Genomic DNA, 24,844 nt, shown 5'->3' on the forward strand with positions numbered 1-24,844 from the left:
GCTAGATTTTTTGACATGACACTTTCACATTTGCTTATATTCTGTCACTTTGATTTAAAAAAAAAAAAAGGCTCTGCAATAGATAGTAGATGCAAAGCTTCTGACACATCCCCATCCATATCCCTCCTTAAAACTTTCCTTTGCCATGACACCTATGAGGACTTTGCAATATTTACTGCTATACAATGCTGGTAACAGCCCACAGTCCTGTTATGAGCCTCACTTAAACTCCCAAATTTGGCTATTGACTACGAAATTTTTGTAGGATTACACTCCTCTCTGGTGCATGGGGAGCTGTGTCTATGACACCTCTGTGAGAGGTTTATAGAGCTGTAGAAACATTTAGGCTGAAAGGGACCTCTAAGGTTTTCTACTTCAAGCTTCTGCTCATGGCACGATGGAGATTTTCTGAAATCTATTTATGGTTTCTGAAAACTCCACAGCTGCTTCTACTGTTTCTCTCCACTGGGGAAAAGCAGAGAACAGACTCCTTCCTTCCTCTTTTTGTGTTCAAAGACTGTTTTCAACTCTTCTTATTAACTCCTTCAGGCTAAACAGTCTTAACTTGGTCAACCATTCCTTAAAAATATGTTCACATTTTTTTAAAAAAACTCAGTATTTTTTGCTGCAGTCTTCTTCAGATATGTCCATCCACTTTAGAAAGCAAAAATAATGCAAACTCAAGAATTCCCAAGTGAAGAAGATTCACACTAGACTGGCATTTGGTAGCTCAAAAGGAAGAGGAATCAAGAGGAACATGGCCATGGGGTTTTTGCATGTGTTGGAAAGGCACTTGTCTTGAAAAGGGAGCCCAGTGATGTCTGTGAGCAAATTTCTTATAAACTAAAATGCTTGATAGAAGACTAGGACAAATAATTATGTCTCAATGGGATTGCGAGAATCCCACGTGTGTTACCTTATTTATCTACCATTTTGGACTTCTCTTTTCTTCCTTTGATAATAATACAGTTCACTAAGCCAAGTGTTTCATGCCTGCAAACCCAGGGAATTAGCTACCTGACTACTAGAAAGCTTTTTTGACTTTTCCCAAGTTTCCAGGTAAGGCCTTGTCCTCATAGTAACCCTTTCAAAATCTCACCTGGACCTTGCTGGTGTTGGCAGAAGCGTTACATTTACGAGTAGCATGGGAAGGAAAGAAAACCTGTAAAAGAGCTAATGTAGATTATAGGAGACAGCTGAAGCTATGCACAACAAGCCAATTAGGTATTTGCAGACTTTTTTTTTTAATTTGAGTATTTGTGACTGCCTCCTGGTTTTGTCTCATAGGCATAAATAAAATTAATAATTATATAGAATAAATACAAGTGACAGAACTCTCTATCTCCCTCCCTCCCTCCTTCACTGAATGATTTCAACACTTGCTTAGACACAGCAAGCGAGAGTAGTTATAGAGTCTTTTGCAAGTAAATTAAACCCTTCTGAAGTTAAATATAGCCAGTTTCTGATATCCTTCAATAAAAATAAATCCCTTTAACTGGGTTTTGCCAGGTTAATAGTAGGTAACTCATTTGGCCATTTGTATCTTCTTCTTAAAAGAAGGAGAAAAAAGCCCAAAGTACCAATTTAAGGGCAGTTTCTACTCTCATTAAAAGCCAAAAGATTAACTGAACGCTTATATGTTGCACACCAAAATACTACGTTACAAGAAAGTTCATCTCATAGTGTCAGAAACCAGGAAATGACATCAACAAAGATGTTCTTGCATCTTTTTTTTTCCTTTGTACATATGCAACCATTCTATAATCTTCAATTCCTTCCTTACGCGTCTTTTTTTTTTCCACTGTGCTTCACTACGTTAGGTGCTGTCCATTCTAAGCAACTATAAATGCATTATTCTTGTATCCTTTAATACCACAACCATAAGCCATCCAGCTTTAGCTGTAACCACGCTAAAGCTTTACCATAGACATACTTGGGTCTGCACAGCCCTATGCCTACAAAGAGAGGAATACACGATGCAATCACTCAACACAAAGAAACCAATGCTCAGCCTGCTCCCAAGCAACAATTCCCCCTACGCTGGCAAGCTACCACAGTTTATTATATACACTGAGCATGATGTCATATGGTATGGAATAACCTTTGGTTATTTTGGGTCAGCTGTCCTGGCTGTGTCCCCTCCCAGCTTCCTGTGAAAATTAACTCTATCTCAGCCAAACCAGCACACCATTTGTACTTCACTGTGAGTTAGTAATAATCCTCTCTGTGAACGTTTTTTATTGATTGTTTATTTCGGAAGCAGTCTTTTTACTCTGTATTAGCACCATGCCTAGTTTAAGCAGGCTTGGGTCCTCCAGATACTATTTATCCCTGTGTTGACAGGTAGATTGAGATGCCAATGCTTCTGTCTTTGGATGCACATCACATAAGAAGTACAGTAGGGAATGGCAGGGAGGGTGTTGTGTCCTCCTGAGATGCCTCTTAAAGCCTGCCACAAGGGTGAGAGGTAAAGATGGTTAGAGAATATGATTTCAAGGGCACTGCTAGCTGAACAGTGTGGAAATTGCCTGCTAGTCTGCAATGCACTTCACTCCAAGAGCAACTAGAACCCCATCCACAAAATAAAGAAAAGCCCCTCTCTGGTGACCAGGAGAACCAGAGACAGATTGCAATATAAGCTGGTTAAAATGACAGAATAAGAGCAAATTTGGGAGGTAATTTTTTCTTTTATTTGCCCAAGAGAATCAGAGGGAAAACTCAGAGATAACAATTATCTGATTCAGAGACATCCTGGCTGTAAACAATCTTTCAGTTATACATGCCAAGAAAATAAGAGAATATCTTCTTTCCTGTTTAGGAAATGGTATTTTTAACAAAGGAAATGTCATTAAGTGTATTTCCTAGCAAAAATAATTAGAGACATCCTAAATAATCTCTCTCCTATTAATAGTGCCTATGTAGAGTCATTATTATGCTGAAATGCTGAGAGGGATCGCTCAGACATGACCAAGGCAATTCAATAAGACTTCCAAAATCATTTCTTCCACAAATTGGTTTGGGTAGAATATGACATTTGCTGCTTGATTTGCCACTCCAAAAGTGATTAGTATTGGAGAGCTGCATTAATAGAGGGAACAAAAACATAATGTGCATTGGTGTTGTCACATCCCACCCAGAGGTATGGGTGGGGGGAGAGGTGACTCAGATTCGTTGGTCCCCTTGGCTCGAAAAGAGTGTACACAATACTTAAGGTCTGTAAACGAAGACTTTTATTTTGCAGCTTGGCCCAACTGGCAAATGATTTAGTGGCAGAAGGATTTACATGAATTAGGCTCAATTGGTGCAGTCTAGTGACAAAAAGATTTACAGAAAAGAGTTTTGCAGCACATGTGGGACCTTAAACCTTCTGTTATTATATTACTTATTAAAAGCAAAATAATAGAAATATAGGGAAGAAAGAAAGAAAGAAAGAAAGAAAGAAAGAAAGAAAGAAAGAAAGAAAGAAAGAAAGAAAGAAAGAAAGAAAGAAAGAAAGAAAGAAAGAAAGAAAGAAAGAAAGAAAGAAAGAAAGAAAGAAAGAAAGAAAGAAAGAAAGAAAGAAAGAAAGAAAGAGAGAAAGAAAGAAAGAAAGAAAGAAAGAAAAAGAGAGAGAAAGATTTAACCACTTTCATGACTTTGCAATGTGTATGATGGGATTTGTAGTCCGGATCCAGCAATGCACAGCATCCTCTGGTGTCTGGTGTGGTTTCCACAAAGAGACTGGTGGGCAGAGTAGTCCTCATGATGGTGTGTGCTGCCAGTGCCTGTATGGGTGGGCTTGTTACAGACCTCGGGATTGCATACTTGTGTAATCTTTGGTCTTTTGTGCAGGCATCACTGGGGAGTGATTGCAAAAATGGAAGAGTCCCAAAGGGTCTCAGCCAACCTTGAAGGGTCTCAAATGGTCTCCAGCAGTCTGTGGTCTTCTCCCTTAGTGCCATGCCGGGCCTATCAGAACACGGAGGGGTGTGTGTCCTTCGACATGCGCCTGCCACACCCCCATAGGTTTGGGCTGCAGTAGAACATACCACATGGTGACTCTTGAGACTGTTACAAAGGTAAAACACCATCATGATGTAGAATTACAATGGAGGTAACTTTAGAAGAAGGGGATTTTCCTTTCTGATTGAAACACTGTGAATTCAAAATGATATCTCATCTCATATCACAATAAAAAGGTTTAAAAAAATCAGACAAGTTTTCCTATTGCGATCAACCAATCAATCAGTTCCAATTTATCAAAGCTTTCTGTTTTATTACATAATTTATGGCAGTAGAAGACTACAAATCCCATGACAAAGCAGTGGGTGTGGTCTTTCTTGATTTCAGTAAAGGATTTGATACAGTCTCCCACAGCATCCTCGCTGCTAAACTGAGGAAGTGTGGACTGGATGACCAGGTACAGAGGTGGACTGTGAACTGGCTGAAGGAAAGAAGCCAGAGAGTCGTGGTCAGTGGGGCAGAGTCTGGTTGGAGGCCTGTATCTAGTGGAGTCCCCAAGGGTCAGTTCTGGGACCAGTATTATTCAATATATTCATCAACGACTTGGATGAGGGAATAGAGTGTACTATCAGCAAGGTTGCTGATGACACCAAGCTGGGAGGAGTGGCTGACACGCCAGAAGGCTGTGCTGCCATCCAGCGAGATCTGGACAGGCTGGAGAGTTGGGCGGGGAAAAAATTAATGAAATATAACAAGGGAAAATGTAGAGTCTTGCATCTGGGCAGGAACAACCCCAGGTTCCAGTACAGGTTGGGGAATGATCTATTAGAGAGCAGTGTAGGGGAAAGGGACCTGGGGGTCCTGGTGGACAGCAGGATGACCATGAGCCAGCACTGTGCCCTTGTGGCCAGGAAGGCCAATGGCATCCTGGGGTGTATTAGAATGGGGGTGGTTAGTGGGTCGAGAGAGGTTCTCCTTCCCCTCTGCTCTGCCCTGGTGAGACCTCATCTGGAATATTGTGTCCAGTTCTGGGCCCCTCAGTTCAAGAAGGACAGGGAACTGCTGGAGAGAGTCCAGCGCGGGGCCACAAAGATGATTAAGGGAGTGGAGCATCTCCCGTATGAGGAAAGGCTGAGGGAGCTGGGGCTCTTTAGCTTGGAGAAGAGGAGACTGAGGGGTGACCTCATCAATGTTTATAAATATATAAAGGGTGAGTGTCACGAGGATGGAGCCAGGCTCTTCTCGGTGACAACCAACAGTAAGACAAGGGGTAATGGGTTCAAGCTGGAACACAAGAGGTTCCACTTAAATTTGAGAAGAAACTTCTCAGTGAGGGTGACGGAACACTGGAACAGGCTGCCCAGGGAGGTTGTGGAGTCTCCTTCTCTGGAGACATTGAAAACCTGCCTGGACACCTTCCTGTGTAACCTCATCTGGGTGTTCCTGCTCTGGCAGGGGGATTGGACTAGATGATCTTTTGAGGTCCCTTCCAATCCCTAACATTCTGTGATTCTGTGATCATTAGTATGATCAATGTCTTGAGATACAATCAATCTTGTGATAATTAAGTAAAGTCTTCAGGTGAGAGTTTGGACAGGATCACAGCAATACTTGGCATGCTTACCAAGACTTTCAGTCTGGTTGAGTCAAGCCTGAACCCAATGTTACTGGCAAGTGAGAATGGAAGAAGATAAAACCTCTCAGGAGAGATGCATGAAAAATGTTCACAAGTGACTTTGTGAACTGTTCTCTTAATACATAGAGAGATCTCATAATGAAAAGGCAATGTTTATCTATATTAAACTATAAACAATACATAAAATAGACCCATTGTTCCTTTCAATAGCTTCTTTAATGGCAACACCACAAAAGGGAATACAAAAAATGACAGAGGCCATGGTAAAGCAAGAGCATTGTAAAACAATTTACAAAGTAAGTAATGCTGGTTATATACTCACATTTTGGTTATGCATCTAGCAACAGAAGCAACATGCAATGTTTTTACATCACATAGTGCGGGACATCTGATTGTCAGCTGCAGGCGTAATAGGTTACACACTCCTCACATGTCTTTTATCTTTGAGTCTCTTTCATATGACTAAATATGATAGTTCTTGTGTTCATGGGGATTAGGGGGATGGAGAACTGTGCAAGGTAGGATTGAGAAATACACATCTGCAGTGCAGCATGAAAGAGAGCTCTCCCATTCAGTGTTTCTGTGACAGAGGGGGAAAAAGGCAATACAAGCACAGACAGAGATCTAGGTCTCAAATTTCTTGCTGGGCCTGCATCTTCCCTCAGCATTGCAGGATTTGCAGTCTAACAGCCACAGCCAGGGAGAAGGGGACGCAGAAATGAAAGCTTGTCATTGAAACCAATTGCACTGTAATGTGGAAGGTGTTCATGTTCTCGCGCAATGTAACAAAAGCCACTTCCATCGCTGTGTTCACACAACAGCCAGGCACCTCTCTGGACTTTGTGAGAAGACGTGATGTCATTGTCATATCCCCTAGCCAGATTGGTTGCTTCTCTTATCACCCTGCTCTTCCCTTGGTAGTTGGAATGTTCATAGAGAGTAATCTGGGGATTGTGCAGATTTTCAGTGATCAACTGCAGAGATGTGATTTTATCATTCATCTCTTCACCAACAAAGCTATGTTCACCTTCCTCAAATACAAGTAACTTGCCTGTATAGCTGTGGTGCTCATAAGCCACCCAAGGCCGACCTATTACTTTCACTGAGGAGATACAATCATTCCAATCTACATCTTTTAGATTGGCAATGTCACTGGTGAATTCTTTGGAGTAACCCTGGAAGTTGGCATGCTCATAAATGATGATTTTTCCCATCTCAGGAGGACTTCTGTAGTTTGGATTTCTTGCTGTAGGAGCTGGATGACAGCCTACAGAAGAGGAAAAGAGAAAATCAAGAAAATAAGCAATGCCGGTAAGAAGGCTTTTTTCACCACACACAAAATGCTGGAGAGGGGGGAAAAAAGGACAAGTAAAATATTTTTAGCAGAGGATAAATATAGCAGCAGCTGGAAAAGAGTGAGGGCGTGACACAGAAACTTGAATTTGGAAGAAAAAAGTAAAATGAGATATGTACACCAAAATGGTCCAGTTTTATTTAGTTGTGTATGTTGGTTTATGTATACGCGCAAGGGACATCTGAGCATTTAGTTTAACATCTTATTGGTATATCCTAAAAATAATAACATAAAATAGAGAACTGGTGATAAATCAGTTTATAATTGACCCTGCATTTAAGAATTATTTTAGAAACTGGAATTTATTGTTAGAACTAGTTTTCATGATCCACATTATATTACAAGTAAGGAAGTAGAGACATTCGATCAATTTCTAAATGAAAGTGCATTTTGTACTGTAAATAGGAGGAAAAAAACTATTCTGCTAAGGCAGAACTCAACTTTTAGACTCACTGAAATAATTTATTTCTCTTTTTGCAAAAAAAAAAAAAATCAGATTTCATGGCAAATACGTCTGAGGGAAAGAAACAGTTACTGTAGTTGATTCTGGCAAGGGATGGGAGAAGATCAGGTCTGCCTAAGTAACATTAAAAGTCTGACTAAAATTGACAGACCTGAGCAACACAGTCAAACAAACAAACGAAACCAAACAAAAACCACAAACAAACAAAAAAACCCCCTCACACACAAAAAACACCACCACCATAAAAAACCCACCTCACTTAAGTCTCAATTAAAAAAAAAATCTCTACGTGATTGTGGTGGTTAACCCCAGCTAGCAACTAAGACCACAACAGCCGCTTGCTCTCTGCCCACCACCCCGTGAGTGGCACAGGGGAGAGAACTGAAAGGAAGGGAAAAACTCATAGGTTGAGATAAGAACAGTTTAATAAGACAACAAAATAATAATATAAATAAAGTAAAATAAGCAACACTCAATGCAATCCCTCATGGACTCCGATCGCACCAAACAGCCAGCCCCAGAAAGTAGAGCACTCCAGTCTTGAACAGCCGATCCCAGCAGGAAAGCAAAAAGGCAAAGGGCAAAAAAGGCCAAAACTGCAAGGGGCCAAATTCCAATGGAGCTCACGTGGAGCTCCAAACGGAACAGAACCAAAAGGTCAAACAGAACAGAACTAACTAGCCGGAAGAGCCAGCTCCAGCTATATACTGAGCATGATGTTAACGGTAAGGAATAGTGAATTGACCAACCTGGATGTCAGTCTAGGTGCTGTCCCGTTTGTGCCTCCTCCCAGATGCTTTGCAGCTTCAGCTGTACAGTTGAAAAAGTCGCTCACAACAGCCAAACTACCAATGAGTTCTTACAATCTCTTCATACCCACCCCAAAACACATCCTAGCTACTGAAAGAAAGAAGTTAGCTCTTCTCAGGCAAAACAGTGGAAATCTAGCGTGTTATCTCATTATTCTCATAGCAAATCCAAACCAAAAGACCATGCTAGCTACTGATAAGAAAAGTTACTAACTGCATAAAGAAAATTAACTCGATTTCAGTCAAACCAGCATGGTGATTAAGAACATTTAAGCATTTCTTCACAGTTATGCTTGAATTTATAGAGGTTGTGACTACCTTGGGTAGTCACATTATTGATTAAGCGCTAGAAAAGTGACCTTCTGCCTATAGAAAAAGTCATAATAATAGCAAACCAGTTAATTTTGCTGACTCAACATAAAGATCCTACATCCATATTTGTAAAATATGCTCACTTTCACCCCTTTTGTAGCAATGGCTCTCTCCACCCTCTCCCTTTGTAAAGTGTGCTTATCTTGCAGCTGTCTTCTCATCACCTCAAAGATTTGTTAAATTTCTGCAAATACATACATCAGATTCTCACATACGTTTTACAGCTCTCATCCCAACACTTAAACCTCTTTCTCTTCAATGACATTTCACAGTAGCTGCCCAAGAAGCCACTGAAAGTTTTCATGTAAAAAGTGTGCATCTCACCTTGATGTCAGCGTCTCAGATGGGGAGAGCTGGTGGCACTTCTCCTGCCCTGTGTTGTTGTTTCGGAGAGGTGGTTTATGTGCCTGTATTTATACGTTGCACAGACATCTTGTGAAACTTCCCCATTCAACAGAACTGAGGAGTGGCTAATATTACCCTCAGAGATAAAAAATCATTAACTCTTTTATTTAGGTTTTGGCCTTCCTACAACCAGCTACTTTATTGCTCTGGTTCCAAAGTTCATTGAAGAGCGAGCATCTTGATAAACCTTAGACCTTTAATTCTTGTTTGTCTTTATTCTCTAGAAGCCAGCTGCATCACAGTAATAAAAACAGATCAAAGTATTTTGTGATGCATGGGCTGTAGAATTTTTTTGCTTGCTTCCATTTACAGTTTTTCTTACTTGGGAAGCACATCTGAGACATAATGTTAGTTTTCCAAAGGGTTTCTATGTGACATATCCAAGTGACAGAGGTGGCATAGATTTTTTTTTTTTTTTTTAATTCACTTTCTCCCTTCTCACCTACATAGCCATTTGAGCAGCTGCCTGGATGCTGAGCTGGTAAAGCAGGGCAAGGAGGCTCTGGCAGAGCTGCAGTGGCAATATTTCTGTTTATTTTCATATTGCAGGTTTACTCTGTAATATATTTTCAGACACGTTAATTGGCTAGCATGCTGGCAAGCTGTACTACAGTGGGAGGAAACAATGGGATCTTTGTTAAAAAAATGAACAAGCTGCACTGATGGTGAAAGCAAATGAGTGACTGTTGAGCTTCACAGAAAAATACAGATGGGAAGTGACCTCTGCAGGTCTTGAGTCCAACCCCCACATCTCATAGCTGGGCTGAATCTAAACTTGCCTGGGGCTGCTCAGCACCTGCCTGAGCAACTTGCCTTTCTGAGCAACACCAAGGCTGGAAATTGCCCAGCTTCTTCAGGTGCTGAACCATCCTTGGAAGAGAGTGTCTCCTTCCTTACCAGCAGACATGAGAAAGCTCATAAGGACTCAGAGGAGGTTTAGCGGTTATTGAAGCAAGCAAATCAAATATCCACGAGTTCAGTAGTGGTAGATCTCAAATATACCTCAGATACAGGCAGACTGGCCAGGCACCGTGTGCCATCCTCTGAGGGGAACCAAGGAGGCAGGGGCTGTGAGCCAGTTTTTCATATACCAGAACTCCCAAGGAAAAAAAAATCGTAGTCGTGCTTACAGCTACAGAGCAGATGCATCCCTTGGTTGCTCTAGGCTGTCATTAAACATGACATCAAGGGGCAACATTTGACCAGCAGGGCTTCTTTCAAGGTCACAGTTATAACATGCCCCACTGTAGGATGCTTCAGGGACCCCTGCTCTGTCAGGTAGGACATTACGGGAGAAGATTAGGAGCTGGGAAGGGAAAGAGCACACCCCTGCCAAAACAGGCAGCCTGTACACTAGCTGCATCTCTTTCTTTCAGTGGTCCTTGTCTGAGCCCATGGTGTGCCAGATCACAGAACCAAGCTAGCGCAAAAATACATAGGGGTTTTTTTTTTTCCACATGGTTCATTCTTTTACTGCTCTGCAGAGGCAATTGCAATTTGCATTCTGAAGCCTGGAGGGGAGAAGCAGGACCTCACTTTCTAGCAGCATCTAGATGTGAAATCAGCTTTGCTATACTGCCATATCACACCTTTGTGGCATTCTTTCATGTGTTGCAGTGAGCTCACCCTACACTTCAGTGCTGTTGGAAGGGTGAAGGCCCCATTCCACTCCTAAACCATGGTGTCCACCAACTGGTAAGAGAAGGAAGAATGAACACACCAAAGGGAGGAATGTTTGGAAGAACAGAGACTAAAACAGTGTAGAATAGAATGCATTCATGTTACCATTGAACAACATTCATTCTTCTTAGATTGCTAGTATGTTTTACTCATGAAATTATTTAGTTGTGTTTCTGAAAAAAAAAAAAAAAATATATAGACATAATTCAGCACAAACTAAACATTCTCATCTTTCTCGGCACCTGCATACTCAGGAAAGGCCTTTAGACAAATGCATGAGCCATGAAGGCAACACAAAGGGTGAGTCTGAGTGTGTTTCCACTGTGCTATGGAGTGATGGGGGCAACAGCAAACTCCTACATGCCTCACTCCTCTCGGCAGGGCACCAAAGCTGGCAGTAAGGCTTTTCATGGCACCAAAGAAAAGCAAGAGGTGATAGTGATGGGACACGTTAACACAAAAGCTTGGCAAAGGATCTCTGTTTTCATACTCCTAAGCTCACAGAAAGGACTGAGCTCCTGGTTCTAAAGACAAGATGGGCATCATCGGATCCCAATGGATGTGATCAACAAAATCGCAGCTATGTCTCCACCTACTACTAAGAAAGAGACACAGACTTTCTTGGGCATTGTAGGTTTTTGGAGAATGCTTATTCCAGACTACAGCCAGATTGTGAGCCCTCTCTATTGAGTGACTTGTAAAAAGAACCAATTTGAGTGGGGACCGGAACATCGACAAGTCTTTGAACAAGTTAAGCATGAGATAACTCATGTGGTGGCCCTTGGGCCACTCCAGACTGGACTAGATGTTAAAAATGTGCTCTACACTGCAGCCAGAGATAATGGCCCTACCTGGAGCCTCTGGCAGATTGAGGTCAACCCTTAGGTTTTTGGAGTCAAGGATACAAAGGATCTGAGGCCAACTATACTCCAACTGAAAAAGAGACACTAGCAGCTTATGAGGGTGTCTGAGCTGCTTCAGAAGTGATTGGTACTGAAGCACAGCTGTTTCTGGCACCTCGACTGCTGGTGCTGAGCTGGATGTTCAAAGGGAAAGTTCCCTCTACACATCATGCAACTGAAGCTATGTGGAGTAAATGGATTGCATTGATCACACAATGAGCTCGAACAGGGAGTCCCAGTCACCCGGGGATCTTAAAAGTGATTACAGATTGGTCAGAAAGCAAAGACTTTGGGTTATCACCAGGTGAAGAGGAAGTACCACGTGCTGAAGAGGAAGTACCACGTGCTGAAGAGGCACCACCGTATAATAAACTGCCAGAGACTGAAAAGCAGTATGCCCTGTTCACAGATGGATCCTGCCGTCTTGTAGGAAAACATGGGAGGTGGAGAGCCGCTGTGTGAAGTGCCACACAGTGAGTCACAGAAGCCACTGAAGGACAAGGTGAATCCAGTCAATTTGCAGAAGTGAAAGCCATCCAGCTGGCTTTGGACATTGCTGAACGAGAAAAGTGGCCAGTACTTTATCTCTACATTGACCCATGGATGGTGGCAAATGCCTTGTGGGGATGGTTACAGCAATGGAAGAGGAGCAACTGGCAATGCAGAGGTAAAGCCATTTGGGCTGCCACACTGTGGCAAGGTATTGCTGCCTGGTTAGAGAGCCTCCCTGTAAAAGTACGTCATATGGACACTCATGTGTCTAAAAGTTGAGCCACATCAAAACAACCAGCAAGCCGATCAGGCTGCTAAGATTAAAGTAGCTGAGATGGATTTGGGCTGGCAACATAAAGGTGAACTTTTCCTGGGTCAGTGGGCCCACAATGTTTCAGGGCATCAAGGAAGAAATGCAACGTATAAATGGGCTCATGATCGAGGGGTGGACCTGACTATGGACACTATTTCACAGGTTATTCATGAATGTGAAATGTGCGGAAATCAAACAAGCCAAACGGTTAAAGCCTGTATGGTGTGGGGAGTGATGGTTAAAATATAAGTATGGAGAGGCTTGCAGATTGATTATATTAGACTTCCACGAACCCATCGAGGTAAGAATTATGTGCTTACAATGGTGGAAGCAACCACAGGATGGCTGGAAACATATGCCGTACCCCATGCTACAGCCCAGAGTACTATCTTGGGCCTTGAAAAGCAAGTCCTTTGGTGACACAGCACGCCAGAAAGAATTGAATCAGACAATGGGACTCATTTCAAAAACAGTCTTATAGATAACTGGGCCAAAGAGCACGGTATTGAGTGGGTATATCACATCCTATATCACGCACCAGCCTCTGGGAGAATTGAAAGGTACAATGGTCTGTTAAAAACTACACTAAAGGCAATGGGTGATGGAACCTGTAAAAAATGGGATTCACATTTAGCAAAAGCCACTTGGTTGGTCAACACTAGAGGATCAATCGATCGAGCTGGACCTGCCCAACCTGAACTTCTACATACTGTAGAAGGAGATAAAGTCCCTGTAGTACACATGAAAAATATGTTAGGGAAGGCAGTCTGGGTTACTCCTGCCTCAGGCAAAGGCAAGTCCTTTCGTGGGATTGGTTTTGCCCAGGGACCTGGCAGCACCTGGTGTGTGATGCTTAAGGATGGAGAAGTTCGGTGTGTACCTCAAGGGGATTTGATACTAGGTGAGAATATTCAATACTGAACTGCGTGATGTTAATTGCTACATGATGCCATATGCCATACTAACAGTGTTCAACAAGTGTCTTTCAGATCAATGCAGTGGTGATGAAGCCAGAGCTGGCTTCAACAAGTAGCGCCTGACAACTGATTTGAAGTTGATGTCTTTAATCCACAAACCGTGGGCATGAGACGCACTAGATATACCATTTTTCCTGCCCTGGGAGACTGTTGTGATAAGTGAAGCTTGAAGTCATTGATTAAATGAACTCAATGAACTTTTCAAAAGCCCAGTGACTAAGAGAATGATGAATTGCATCTGTGTATATATGTGTATATGTATATATGTGCATACGTATATACATAGTAGTAGTAATTAACTGGAATGTATAGGTAAGGCCTAAGCATGCCGTAAATGGTAAGGAATAAGGGGTGGAATGTGCTGGTTTGACTGAGAATGAGTTAATTTTCTTCACGCAGTTAGAAACCTTTCTTTTCCACGGCTAGCACGGTCGTTATTTGGACTTAGTTTGAGAACAGGAAGATAACACCCCAGATGGATCACAATTACACTTATTCAAGACAGTATCTTGATTTTGCATCGCACCTTTGGGCTGCTTACTGCTCAGCCAGGTAGAAGTGCCCCTGGGTCTCCCTGACAAAACGGGTCAGTGCGCGCTGGAGCCCAATCGGCACCCACCCCCCGCTGCCCTAGCAAGCTGGACTGGGCAAGGCTTTTATTAGTGTCTCATCTGGCGTGCTACAACTGTTATTCCACAACCAGGATTCTTTACTTGGTGTGCATACAAAAGAGCCAAATTTCGTACACCGAGATGAGACACAGCCTATCGCAGAGTTGTGCAAGTCTGAATGCTGGAATAAAGCTAGCATGGTAGAAAGAAAAGTAACGGCTATTACACACAAAATTTTATCATCACATTCACGCAGTAAAAAACTAAATTACTCATGATCTTCTATATTATCACAAACCGCACATTTTGAGTCCACGGATTCTCATGATTTAACAGTCTGCAAACTCACCGTACCACACAGCAGACAAAGACCTGCTAAAACTGCAACATGCTTAAACAGATACCCACAAAGAAAACAGGCTAACAAGGAAGACATCTATGATTGCTGTGTTATACTTGAAGATACTTAAAGATACTTAAAGGTTCTATTCTCCGGACAGTTTTCCCAATCATTTAACTTACACAGCAGCCACCACTGATTTCAATACTTCACAAGATCCTCTTCCCTCATATTTCCAAGTGCTTCCTTGTGTTCTAAAACACCTCCCAATACCGATTTCTTAGGAACACGACTGAAATCAGTCATTTCCGACCCCATCTCGTAAGTAAAAAAACATGAGAAGAGGGAGGCGGGGGGAAGCACAGGGCTGTTTGCAGCACAAGTGGGAAAAGTGGGGAGAAAGTTTTACGACACACTTATAAAAAGAAACAACTGTAACAACAACCAGTAAAACAATTAACTCACATTCCTGACAAGCTGCTTGATTTTCAGAGAGGCAATACACAGAAGTACGTAATATGTACTGTAAAACTCGCAGATAACACGTTGATAGCAAACACTAGCATTGTCTATTGCTAATTTCAACATTAGTACTTCCTTAGCTTCTAAGTTTTCAACCTGCTTATTGATGGCCTCTTGAAGACTGTCGATAAACTGCATGTAATTCTCATCGAGACCGTGATTAATAGTCGTAAATAATTTGGCTGCTTTGTCGATTTCAGGCACCTTTATCATAGCTTGATATGCAAGATCTGCTGACTGCCTCAGGATTTCAGAAACTAATCGCACCTGTAATTGTGGTGTGCCAATTAGTGTGTCTTACAAGAGTTGGGGGATACCTGCCCCTTTCAACGATTCCCCATCGTTCCGTCCTAAATGATCTATAGCTGTTAAGTTGCATAGGTCTAATTTTGCTTGAGTCTTTCATGGTTTTTATCTGATCTCAGGGCAACATGTACACATGCTCCTTTTTTTTTCCTTTTAACTTTTCAAGAAAATGCTGTGGACCCTCATCCTCATCCGAGTGATCAGATAACGCAGACTTGAATGCTGCTGGAGAATCATTAGTAACAGGGGGGTTCGGAACAGTGCACTTTTTTTTTTTTTTTTCAAATCTAGCCCAGGAAAGCCACCCCCCTCCACAGTCTCTGCCTGTTCCCGTTGCTCTTTTAATCCTCTCGAAGTCTCTAGCAACAAGTGCCATGTCGTTAACAGTTCAGTTGTTTCTCTGGATCTTTGGGTAGTGCTTTGCCCCATAGTAACGTCCTTCGTAAAGTCAGTTCCAGAAGGCTAATACCCTGCTTCTTCAGAAGCAATTTCCATGTAGATACTATAATACCCTCTTCTTTAGATAAGTTCCCCGCCATGTTCCCGGTAGTTCACCTACTCTTGGGTGGTGTCTTTTCAAGGATCCGGATCTTTGGCAGCTCCCCCCTGCTGCTCTGTCAGCCATACTGGGCTCTGTCTCCCCAGCTCGTCATCGGCTGTCACAGCTTCGCCGCTGTCTCTTCTTCATGCGAGATCCTTCTTCGTGCAGGATCACATCGGGGTCACCATATGTCATAGTTGAGACGGACAAACGACATAGACCAAGTTCTTCCAGGATGAAAGTAGTAGATGCCATTTATTGCCACAAGTGCATTTTTATACAGTTTTACCAATTCATGTGTCTCTTCACTATTTGTTACAAGTTACAGCAGTAACATCTCATTGGCTAATTTTTCTGTCATCAACGTTACTCTTCTACGCCCTTTTCTCTGCCGGGTACATCCCTTCTCTCTCACGGGTACACCTTAATATCTCCGGATACTCCTTTACTCCCATCTCTCTCACGGGTAGGCTTTAATATCTTCAACGCTGATCCCTGTTCCCATGCCCTCTGTCAAGGAATCCATGGACCCACCATAGTCCCCCACAGAGTTAGGACCTTCTGGTTTGCTCTTCGGTTGGCTCTTCCACTATCTTCCATTCTTCTCTTTGCCCTTTTTTGTTGGAGCCGGGGCAGTTTTTGGTGCGGGATGCATAGCCCGGCCTTTTGTCATTCTGCAGAGGCCTCTGGGCTTTTCTGCCTTTTTCCTCTCGTTTCTCTCTCTGGGATCGGCTTTAGGACCCCAGGTGTGGCTTGCCGGGACTGGCTGCTCAGTTGTGGACAGAGTTCGTGAGGAATTGCCTTGCGTATCTTTTCTTTCTATTTTTTATATATATATATTTACTAGTAGTGTATTAGTATTTTGTTATTTTATTAAACTGTGTTTATCTCAATCCAAGTTTCTCCCTTCCCTTTTGATTCTCTCCCCTGTTGGGGGGTGGGGGAGAGGGTGAGCAAGTGGCTATCGTGGTTGTATTGCTAGCTCGGGTTAAACCACAACAACTCTTCAAACCTGTCATTCATCCATAGTTATTAGGAACATATAAGGACTTCCTCAAGCCCTCAAAATTGTTAGTAATAAGCCACCAGGGAAAACATAGCCATGTAATTCAAAAAGAGTTTTTTCCCAGATGTCTTCTCTCAACACCTTCTTCTTCTAGGATGCATGTTCCCTCTCTTCTGCAGCATATGTGCAAAACTTCTGAAGATTTTAACACTGAAGCTAAATAAGATCTACCAAGACCAGCGTTTGAAAAATCCAGCTGTTGAAAAGTGACATTTGGTCACCTGGAACTAGACTTTATTACTTTTATTTTTCTGAAACACTTAGAAATGTGCTGACTGGCTCATAATGCAGTAAGTTTTCATTCACGACTAAACAACATTGTCAAAATGCACAGATGACCTCTTGATAGATGTTTGCTTTGCAATCGCTTTCACACTCTCATCCTATCTTTGCTGTCTCAAGGTTACTTTCCTGTTAGAGATCATAATGAGTCAGTTCTCATTCTACAAACGAGACCTGCAAAAAGGTGACAGCCAAGAGGGGGAATTTGCACAACTCTCATTTATAGTTTTGTCATTTCCCATGGCCAGATTCAGACTGAACTATTTATCACATAAATTACATTTTCTGTTGTCTTTGAAGTTTATCCTATTATACTGGCTGACTCGTTATACAAATTTTCCCCAAATTAAGCTGTACATGTGTTAAGACAGTAAAGAAGTTCCATCCAGCTCTTGATGAGACTTCATCTTGATTGATCTTCATCTCTCCACTACAGGTGATTTCTGGATGAAACAGCTGGGTACATCTTCCTTCATTCTGAGTCACACAGACTCAGAAGTCAGATGAGAAGAATTATAAAGGTCACAGTAAACCATAACAAAACTCATCATCATATGTTAGCAGAGCTTGGATACTTCAGAGCAATGATTTCTCTGCATCTCCTTCTACAAACATATCACAATTAAAAGGTTTAAAAAAATCAGACAGGTTTTCCTATTGCAATCAAGCAATCAATCAATTCCAATTTATCAAAATTTTCTGTTTTACTACATAATTCGTGGCAATAGAAGACTATATCATTAGTATGATCAATGTCTTGAGATACAATCAATCTTGTGATAATTAAGTAACGTCTTCAGGTGAGAGTTTGGACAGGATCACAGCAATACTTGGCATGCTTACCAAGACTTTCAGTCTGGTTGAGTCAAGCCTGAACCCAATGTTACTGGCAAGTGAGAATGGAAGAAGATAAAACCTCTCAGGAGAGATGCATGAAAAATGTTCACAAGTGACTTTGTGAACTGTTCTCTTAATACATAGAGAGATCTCATAATGAAAAGGCAATGTTTATCTATATTAAACTATAAACAATACATAAAATAGACCCATTGTTCCTTTCAATAGCTTCTTTAATGGCAACACCACAAAAGGGAATACAAAAAATGACAGAGGCCATGGTAAAGCAAGAGCATTGTAAAACAATTTACAAAGTAAGTAATGCTGGTTATATACTCACATTTTGGTTATGCATCTAGCAACAGAAGCAACATGCAATGTTTTTACATCACATAGTGCGGGACATCTGATTGTCAGCTGCAGGCGTAATAGGTTACACACTCCTCACATGTCTTTTATCTTTGAGTCTCTTTCATATGACTAAATATGATAGTTCTTGTGTTCATGGGGATTAGGGGGATGGAGAACTGTGCAAGGTAGGATTGAGAAATACACATCTGCAGTGCAGCATGAAAGAGAGCTCTCCCATTCAGTGTTTCTGTGACAGAGGGGGAAAAAGGCAATACAAGCACAGACAGAGATCTAGGTCTCAAATTTCTTGCTGGGCCTGCATCTTCCCTCAGCATTGCAGGATTTGCAGTCTAACAGCCACAGCCAGGGAGAAGGGGACGCAGAAATGAAAGCTTGTCATTGAAACCAATTGCACTGTAATGTGGAAGGTGTTCATGTTCTCGCGCAATGTAACAAAAGCCACTTCCATCGCTGTGTTCACACAACAGCCAGGCACCTCTCTGGACTTTGTGAGAAGACGTGATGTCATTGTCATATCCCCTAGCCAGATTGGTTGCTTCTCTTATCACCCTGCTCTTCCCTTGGTAGTTGGAATGTTCATAGAGAGTAATCTGGGGATTGTGCAGATTTTCAGTGATCAACTGCAGAGATGTGATTTTATCATTCATCTCTTCACCAACAAAGCTATGTTCACCTTCCTCAAATACAAGTAACTTGCCTGTATAGCTGTGGTGCTCATAAGCCACCCAAGGCCGACCTATTACTTTCACTGAGGAGATACAATCATTCCAATCTACATCTTTTAGATTGGCAATGTCACTGGTGAATTCTTTGGAGTAACCCTGGAAGTTGGCATGCTCATAAATGATGATTTTTCCCATCTCAGGAGGACTTCTGTAGTTTGGATTTCTTGCTGTAGGAGCTGGATGACAGCCTACAGAAGAGGAAAAGAGAAAATCAAGAAAATAAGCAATGCCGGTAAGAAGGCTTTTTTCACCACACACAAAATGCTGGAGAAGGGGGAAAAAAGGACAAGTAAAATATTTTTAGCAGAGGATAAATATAGCAGCAGCTGGAAAAGAGTGAGGGCGTGACACAGAAACTTGAATTTGGAAGAAAAAAGTAAAATGAGATATGTACACCAAAATGGTCCAGTTTTATTTAGTTGTGTATGTTGGTTTATGTATACGTGAAAGGGACATCTGAGCATTTAGTTTAACATCTTATTGGTATATCCCAAAAATAATGACATAAAATAGAGAACTGGTGATAAATCAGTTTATAATTGACCCTGCATTTAAGAATTATTTTAGAAACTGGAATTTATTGTTAGAACTAGTTTTCATGATCCACATTATATTACAAGTAAGGAAGTAGAGACATTCGATCAATTTCTAAATGAAAGTGCATTTTGTACTGTAAATAGGAGGAAAAAAACTATTCTGCTAAGGCAGAACTCAACTTTTAGACTCACTGAAATAATTTATTTCTCTTTTTGCAAAAAAAAAAAAAAATCAGATTTCATGGCAAATACGTCTGAGGGAAAGAAACAGTTACTGTAGTTGATTCTGGCAAGGGATGGGAGAAGATCAGGTCTGCCTAAGTAACATTAAAAGTCTGACTAAAATTGACAGACCTGAGCAACACAGTCAAACAAACAAACGAAACCAAACAAAAACCACAAACAAACAAAAAAACCCCCTCACACACAAAAAACACCACCACCATAAAAAACCCACCTCACTTAAGTCTCAATTAAAAAAAAAAAATCTCTACGTGATTGTGGTGGTTAACCCCAGCTAGCAACTAAGACCACAACAGCCGCTCGCTCTCTGCCCACCACCCCGTGAGTGGCACAGGGGAGAGAACTGAAAGGAAGGGAAAAACTCATAGGTTGAGATAAGAACAGTTTAATAAGACAACAAAATAATAATATAAATAAAGTAAAATAAGCAACACTCAATGCAATCCCTCATGGACTCCGATCGCACCAAACAGCCAGCCCCAGAAAATAGAGCACTCCAGTCTTGAACAGCCGATCCCAGCAGGAAAGCAAAAAGGCAAAGGGCAAAAAAGGCCAAAACTGCAAGGGGCCAAATTCCAATGGAGCTCACGTGGAGCTCCAAACAGAACAGAACCAAAAGGTCAAACAGAACAGAACTAACTAGCCGGAAGAGCCAGCTCCAGCTATATACTGAGCATGATGTTAACAGTAAGGAATAGTGAATTGACCAACCTGGATGTCAGTCTAGGTGCTGTCCCGTTTGTGCCTCCTCCCAGATGCTTTGCAGCTTCAGCTGTACAGTTGAAAAAGTCGCTCACAACAGCCAAACTACCAATGAGTTCTTACAATCTCTTCATACCCACCCCAAAACACATCCTAGCTACTGAAAGAAAGAAGTTAGCTCTTCTCAGGCAAAACAGTGGAAATCTAGCATGTTATCTCTTTATTCTCATAGCAAATCCAAACCAAAAGACCATGCTAGCTACTGATAAGAAAAGTTACTAACTGCATAAAGAAAATTAACTCGATTTCAGTCAAACCAGCATGGTGATTAAGAACATTTAAGCATTTCTTCACAGTTATGCTTGAATTTATAGAGGTTGTGAGTACCCAAACATTATTGATTAGAGCGCTAGAAAAGTGACCTTCTGCCTATAGAAAAAATCATAATAATACCAAACCAGTTAATTTTGCTGACTCAACATAAAGATCCTACATCCATATTTGTAAAATATGCTCACTTTCACCCCTTTTGTAGCAATGGCTCTCTCCACCCTCTCCCTTTGTAAAGTGTGCTTATCTTGCAGCTGTCTTCTCATCACCTCAAAGATTTGTTAAATTTCTGCAAATACATACATCAGATTCTCACATACGTTTTACAGCTCTCATCCCAACACTTAAACCTCTTTCTCTTCAATGGCATTTCACAGTAGCTGCCCAAGAAGCCACTGAAAGTTTTCATGTAAAACGTGTGCATCTCACCTTGATGTTAGCGTCTCAGATGGGGAGAGCTGGTGGCACTTCGCCCACCCCGTGCTGCTGTTTCTGAGAGGTGGTTCATGTGTGTCCTGCTTTTGTTAAAAACAAGTTTCTCTTTTAGTGAATTTCCCTGTCAGCTAAAGTCTTCTTACTAACTGCAGTTTTCCTGAAAGCTAGATACATGTTTTGGTAGACATAGCAATGGAATGCAAGCTCATTGATAATGATGCATCTTGCGAGATGCGCAAGCAGAAGGTGAACTGAAAACTGACCAACTAAAGTATTCCATCCCATTCATGTGATACTTCATATAAAAGTGCAGGATCGCGAGGATTTTGTCCCTTTTCCTTATGGCCGACGGTGGGAGAGGACGTTGCGAGTTGTCCCTGCGAACTGAGGCCTAGTGACAGACTGAATCCAGTTCCGGTTGGCTGCAGAGTCCAGTCCAGGACTTCAGGTGCCAGCCCTACATCTGCCAGAACAGTTGCCGGGACTTTCAAGATTGGTTTTGTATATTTTGTATTATTTTCTCTATTTTTATTGGTAGCATTAGTAAAACATTTTTAACTTTTCCAACTCTCTTCTCTCTGGGAAGGGGGGAGAGGGAAGGGCTGAAGGGGGAAGCAGGGGGAGAGGGGGTTAACAATACATCTGCCACAGTTTTATTGTCACCCCGCAATCAAACCAAAACAATGTACCTGTATTTATACCTTGCACAGACATCTTGTGAAACTTCCCCATTCAACAGAACTGAGGAGTGGCTAATATTACCCTCAGAGATAAAAAATCATTAACTCTTTTATTTAGGTTTTGGCCTTCCTACAACCAGCTACTTTATTGCTCTGGTTCCAAAGTTCATTGAAAAGCGAGCATCTTGATAAACCTTAGACCTTTAATTCTTGTTTGTCTTTATTCTCTAGAAGCCAGCTGCATCACAGTAATAAAAACAGATCAAAGTATTTTGTGATGCATGGGCTGTAGAATTTTTTTGCTTGCTTCCATTTACAGTTTTTCTTACTTGGGAAGCACATCTGAGACATAATGTTAGTTTTCCAAAGGGTTTCTATGTGACATATCCAAGTGACAGAGGTGGCATAGATTTTTTTTTTTTTTTTAATTCACTTTCCCCCTTCTCACCTACATAGCCATTTGAGCAGCTGCCTGGATGCTGAGCTGGTAAAGCAGGGCAAGGAGGCTCTGGCAGAGCTGCAGTGGCAATATTTCTGTTTATTTTCATATTGCAGGTTTACTCTGTAATATATTTTCAGACACGTTAATTGGCTAGCATGCTGGCAAGCTGTACTACAGTGGCAGGAAACAATGGGATCTTTGTTAAAAAAATGAACAAGCTGCACTGATGGTGAAAGCAAATGAGCGACTGTTGAGCTTCACAGAAAAATACAGATGGGAAGTGACCTCTGCAGGTCTTGAGTCCAACCCCCACATCTCATAGCTGGGCTGAATCTAAACTTGCCTGGGGCTGCTCAGCACCTGCCTGAGCGACTTGCCTTTCTGAGCAACTCCAAGGCTGGAAATTGCCCAGCTTCTTCAGGTGCTGAACCATCCTTGGAAGAGAGTGTCTCCTTCCTTACCAGCAGACATGAGAAAGCTCATAAGGACTCAGAGGAGGTTTAGCGGTTATTGAAGCAAGCAAATCAAATATCCACGAGTTCAGTAGTGGTAGATCTCAAATATACCTCAGATACAGGCAGACTGGCCAGGCACCGTGTGCCATCCTCTGAGGGGAACCAAGGAGGCAGGGGCTGTGAGCCAGATTTTCATATACCAGAACTCCCAAGGAAAAAAAAATCGTAGTCGTGCTTACAGCTACAGAGCAGATGCATCCCTTGGTTGCTCTAGGTTGTCATTAAACATGACATCAAGGGGCAACATTTGACCAGCAGGGCTTCTTTCAAGGTCACAGTTATAACATGCCCCACTGTAGGATGCTTCAGGGACCCCTGCTCTGTCAGGTAGGACGTTACGGGAGAAGATTAGGAGCTGGGAAGGGAAAGAGCACACCCCTGCCAAAACAGGCAGCCTGTACACTAGCTTCATCTCTTTCTTTCAGTGGTCCTTGTCTGAGCCCATGGTGTGCCAGATCACAGAACCAAGCTAGCGCAAAAATACATAGGGTTTTTTTTCCACATGGTTCATTCTTTTACTGCTCTGCAGAGGCAATTGCAATTTGCATTCTGAAGCCTGGAGGGGAGAAGCAGGACCTCACTTTCTAGCAGCATCTAGATGTGAAATCAGCTTTGCTATACTGCCATATCACACCTTTGTGGCATTCTTTCATGTGTTGCAGTGAGCTCACCCTACACTTCAGTGCTGTTGGAAGGGTGAAGGCCCCATTCCACTCCTAAACCATGGTGTCCACCAACTGGTAAGAGAAGGAAGAATGAACACACCAAAGGGAGGAATGTTTGGAAGAACAGAGACTAAAACAGTGTAGAATAGAATGCATTCATGTTACCATTGAACAACATTCATTCTTCTTAGATTGCTAGTATGTTTTACTCATGAAATTATTTAGTTGTGTTTCTGAAAAAAAAAAAAAATATATAGACATAATTCAGCACAAACTAAACATTCTCATCTTTCTCGGCACCTGCATACTCAGGAAAGGCCTTTAGACAAATGCATGAGCCATGAAGGCAACACAAAGGGTGAGTCTGAGTGTGTTTCCACTGTGCTATGGAGTGATGGGGGCAACAGCAAACTCCTACATGCCTCACTCCTCTCTGCAGGGCACCAAAGCTGGCAGTAAGGCTTTTCATGGCACCAAAGAAAAGCAAGAGGTGATAGTGATGGGACACGTTAACACAAAAGCTTGGCAAAGGATCTCTGTTTTCATACTCCTAAGCTCACAGAAAGGACTGAGCTCCTGGTTCTAAAGACAAGATGGGCATCATCGGATCCCAATGGATGTGATCAACAAAATCGCAGCTATGTCTCCTCCTACTAATAAGAAAGAGACACAGACTTTCTTGGGCATTGTAGGTTTTTGGAGAATGCTTATTCCAGACTACAGCCAGATTGTGAGCCCTCTCTATTGAGTGACTTGTAAAAAGAACCAATTTGAGTGGGGACCGGAACATCGACAAGTCTTTGAACAAGTTAAGCATGAGATAACTCATGCGGTGGCCCTTGGGCCACTCCAGACTGGACTAGATGTTAAAAATGTGCTCTACACTGCAGCCAGAGATAATGGCCCTACCTGGAGCCTCTGGCAGATCGAGGTCAACCCTTAGGTTTTTGGAGTCAAGGATACAAAGGATCTGAGGCCAACTATACTCCAACTGAAAAAGAGACACTAGCAGCTTATGAGGGTGTCTGAGCTGCTTCAGAAGTGATTGGTACTGAAGCACAGCTGTTTCTGGCACCTCGACTGCTGGTGCTGAGCTGGATGTTCAAAGGGAAAGTTCCCTCTACACATCATGCAACTGAAGCTATGTGGAGTAAATGGATTGCATTGATCACACAATGAGCTCGAACAGGGAGTCCCAGTCACCCGGGGATCTTAGAAGTGATTACAGATTGGTCAGAAAGCAAAGACTTTGGGTTGTCACCAGGTGAAGAGGAAGTACCACGTGCTGAAGAGGCACCACCGTATAATAAACTGCCAGAGACTGAAAAGCAGTATGCCCTGTTCACAGA

The 24,844-nt window shown here is 42.1% G+C and overlaps 2 protein-coding genes across 2 annotated transcripts; both read right to left on the reverse strand.

The window, feature by feature from the left end:
- Window positions 1-6,261: 6,261 nt before the first annotated feature.
- Window positions 6,262-6,792, reverse strand: LOC135989914 (epidermal differentiation-specific protein-like). Its single transcript, XM_065637055.1, has one exon. It carries the CDS (start codon window positions 6,790-6,792, stop codon window positions 6,262-6,264), a length of 531 nt encoding a protein of 176 aa, XP_065493127.1.
- Window positions 6,793-18,551: 11,759 nt separating this feature from the next.
- Window positions 18,552-19,082, reverse strand: LOC135989979 (epidermal differentiation-specific protein-like). The gene has a single exon (XM_065637178.1). It carries the CDS (start codon window positions 19,080-19,082, stop codon window positions 18,552-18,554), a length of 531 nt encoding a protein of 176 aa, XP_065493250.1.
- Window positions 19,083-24,844: the final 5,762 nt, after the last annotated feature.

Source organism: Caloenas nicobarica, chromosome 1 (assembly GCF_036013445.1).
Source record: "Caloenas nicobarica isolate bCalNic1 chromosome 1, bCalNic1.hap1, whole genome shotgun sequence".
Taxonomy (NCBI): Eukaryota; Metazoa; Chordata; class Aves; order Columbiformes; family Columbidae; genus Caloenas; species Caloenas nicobarica.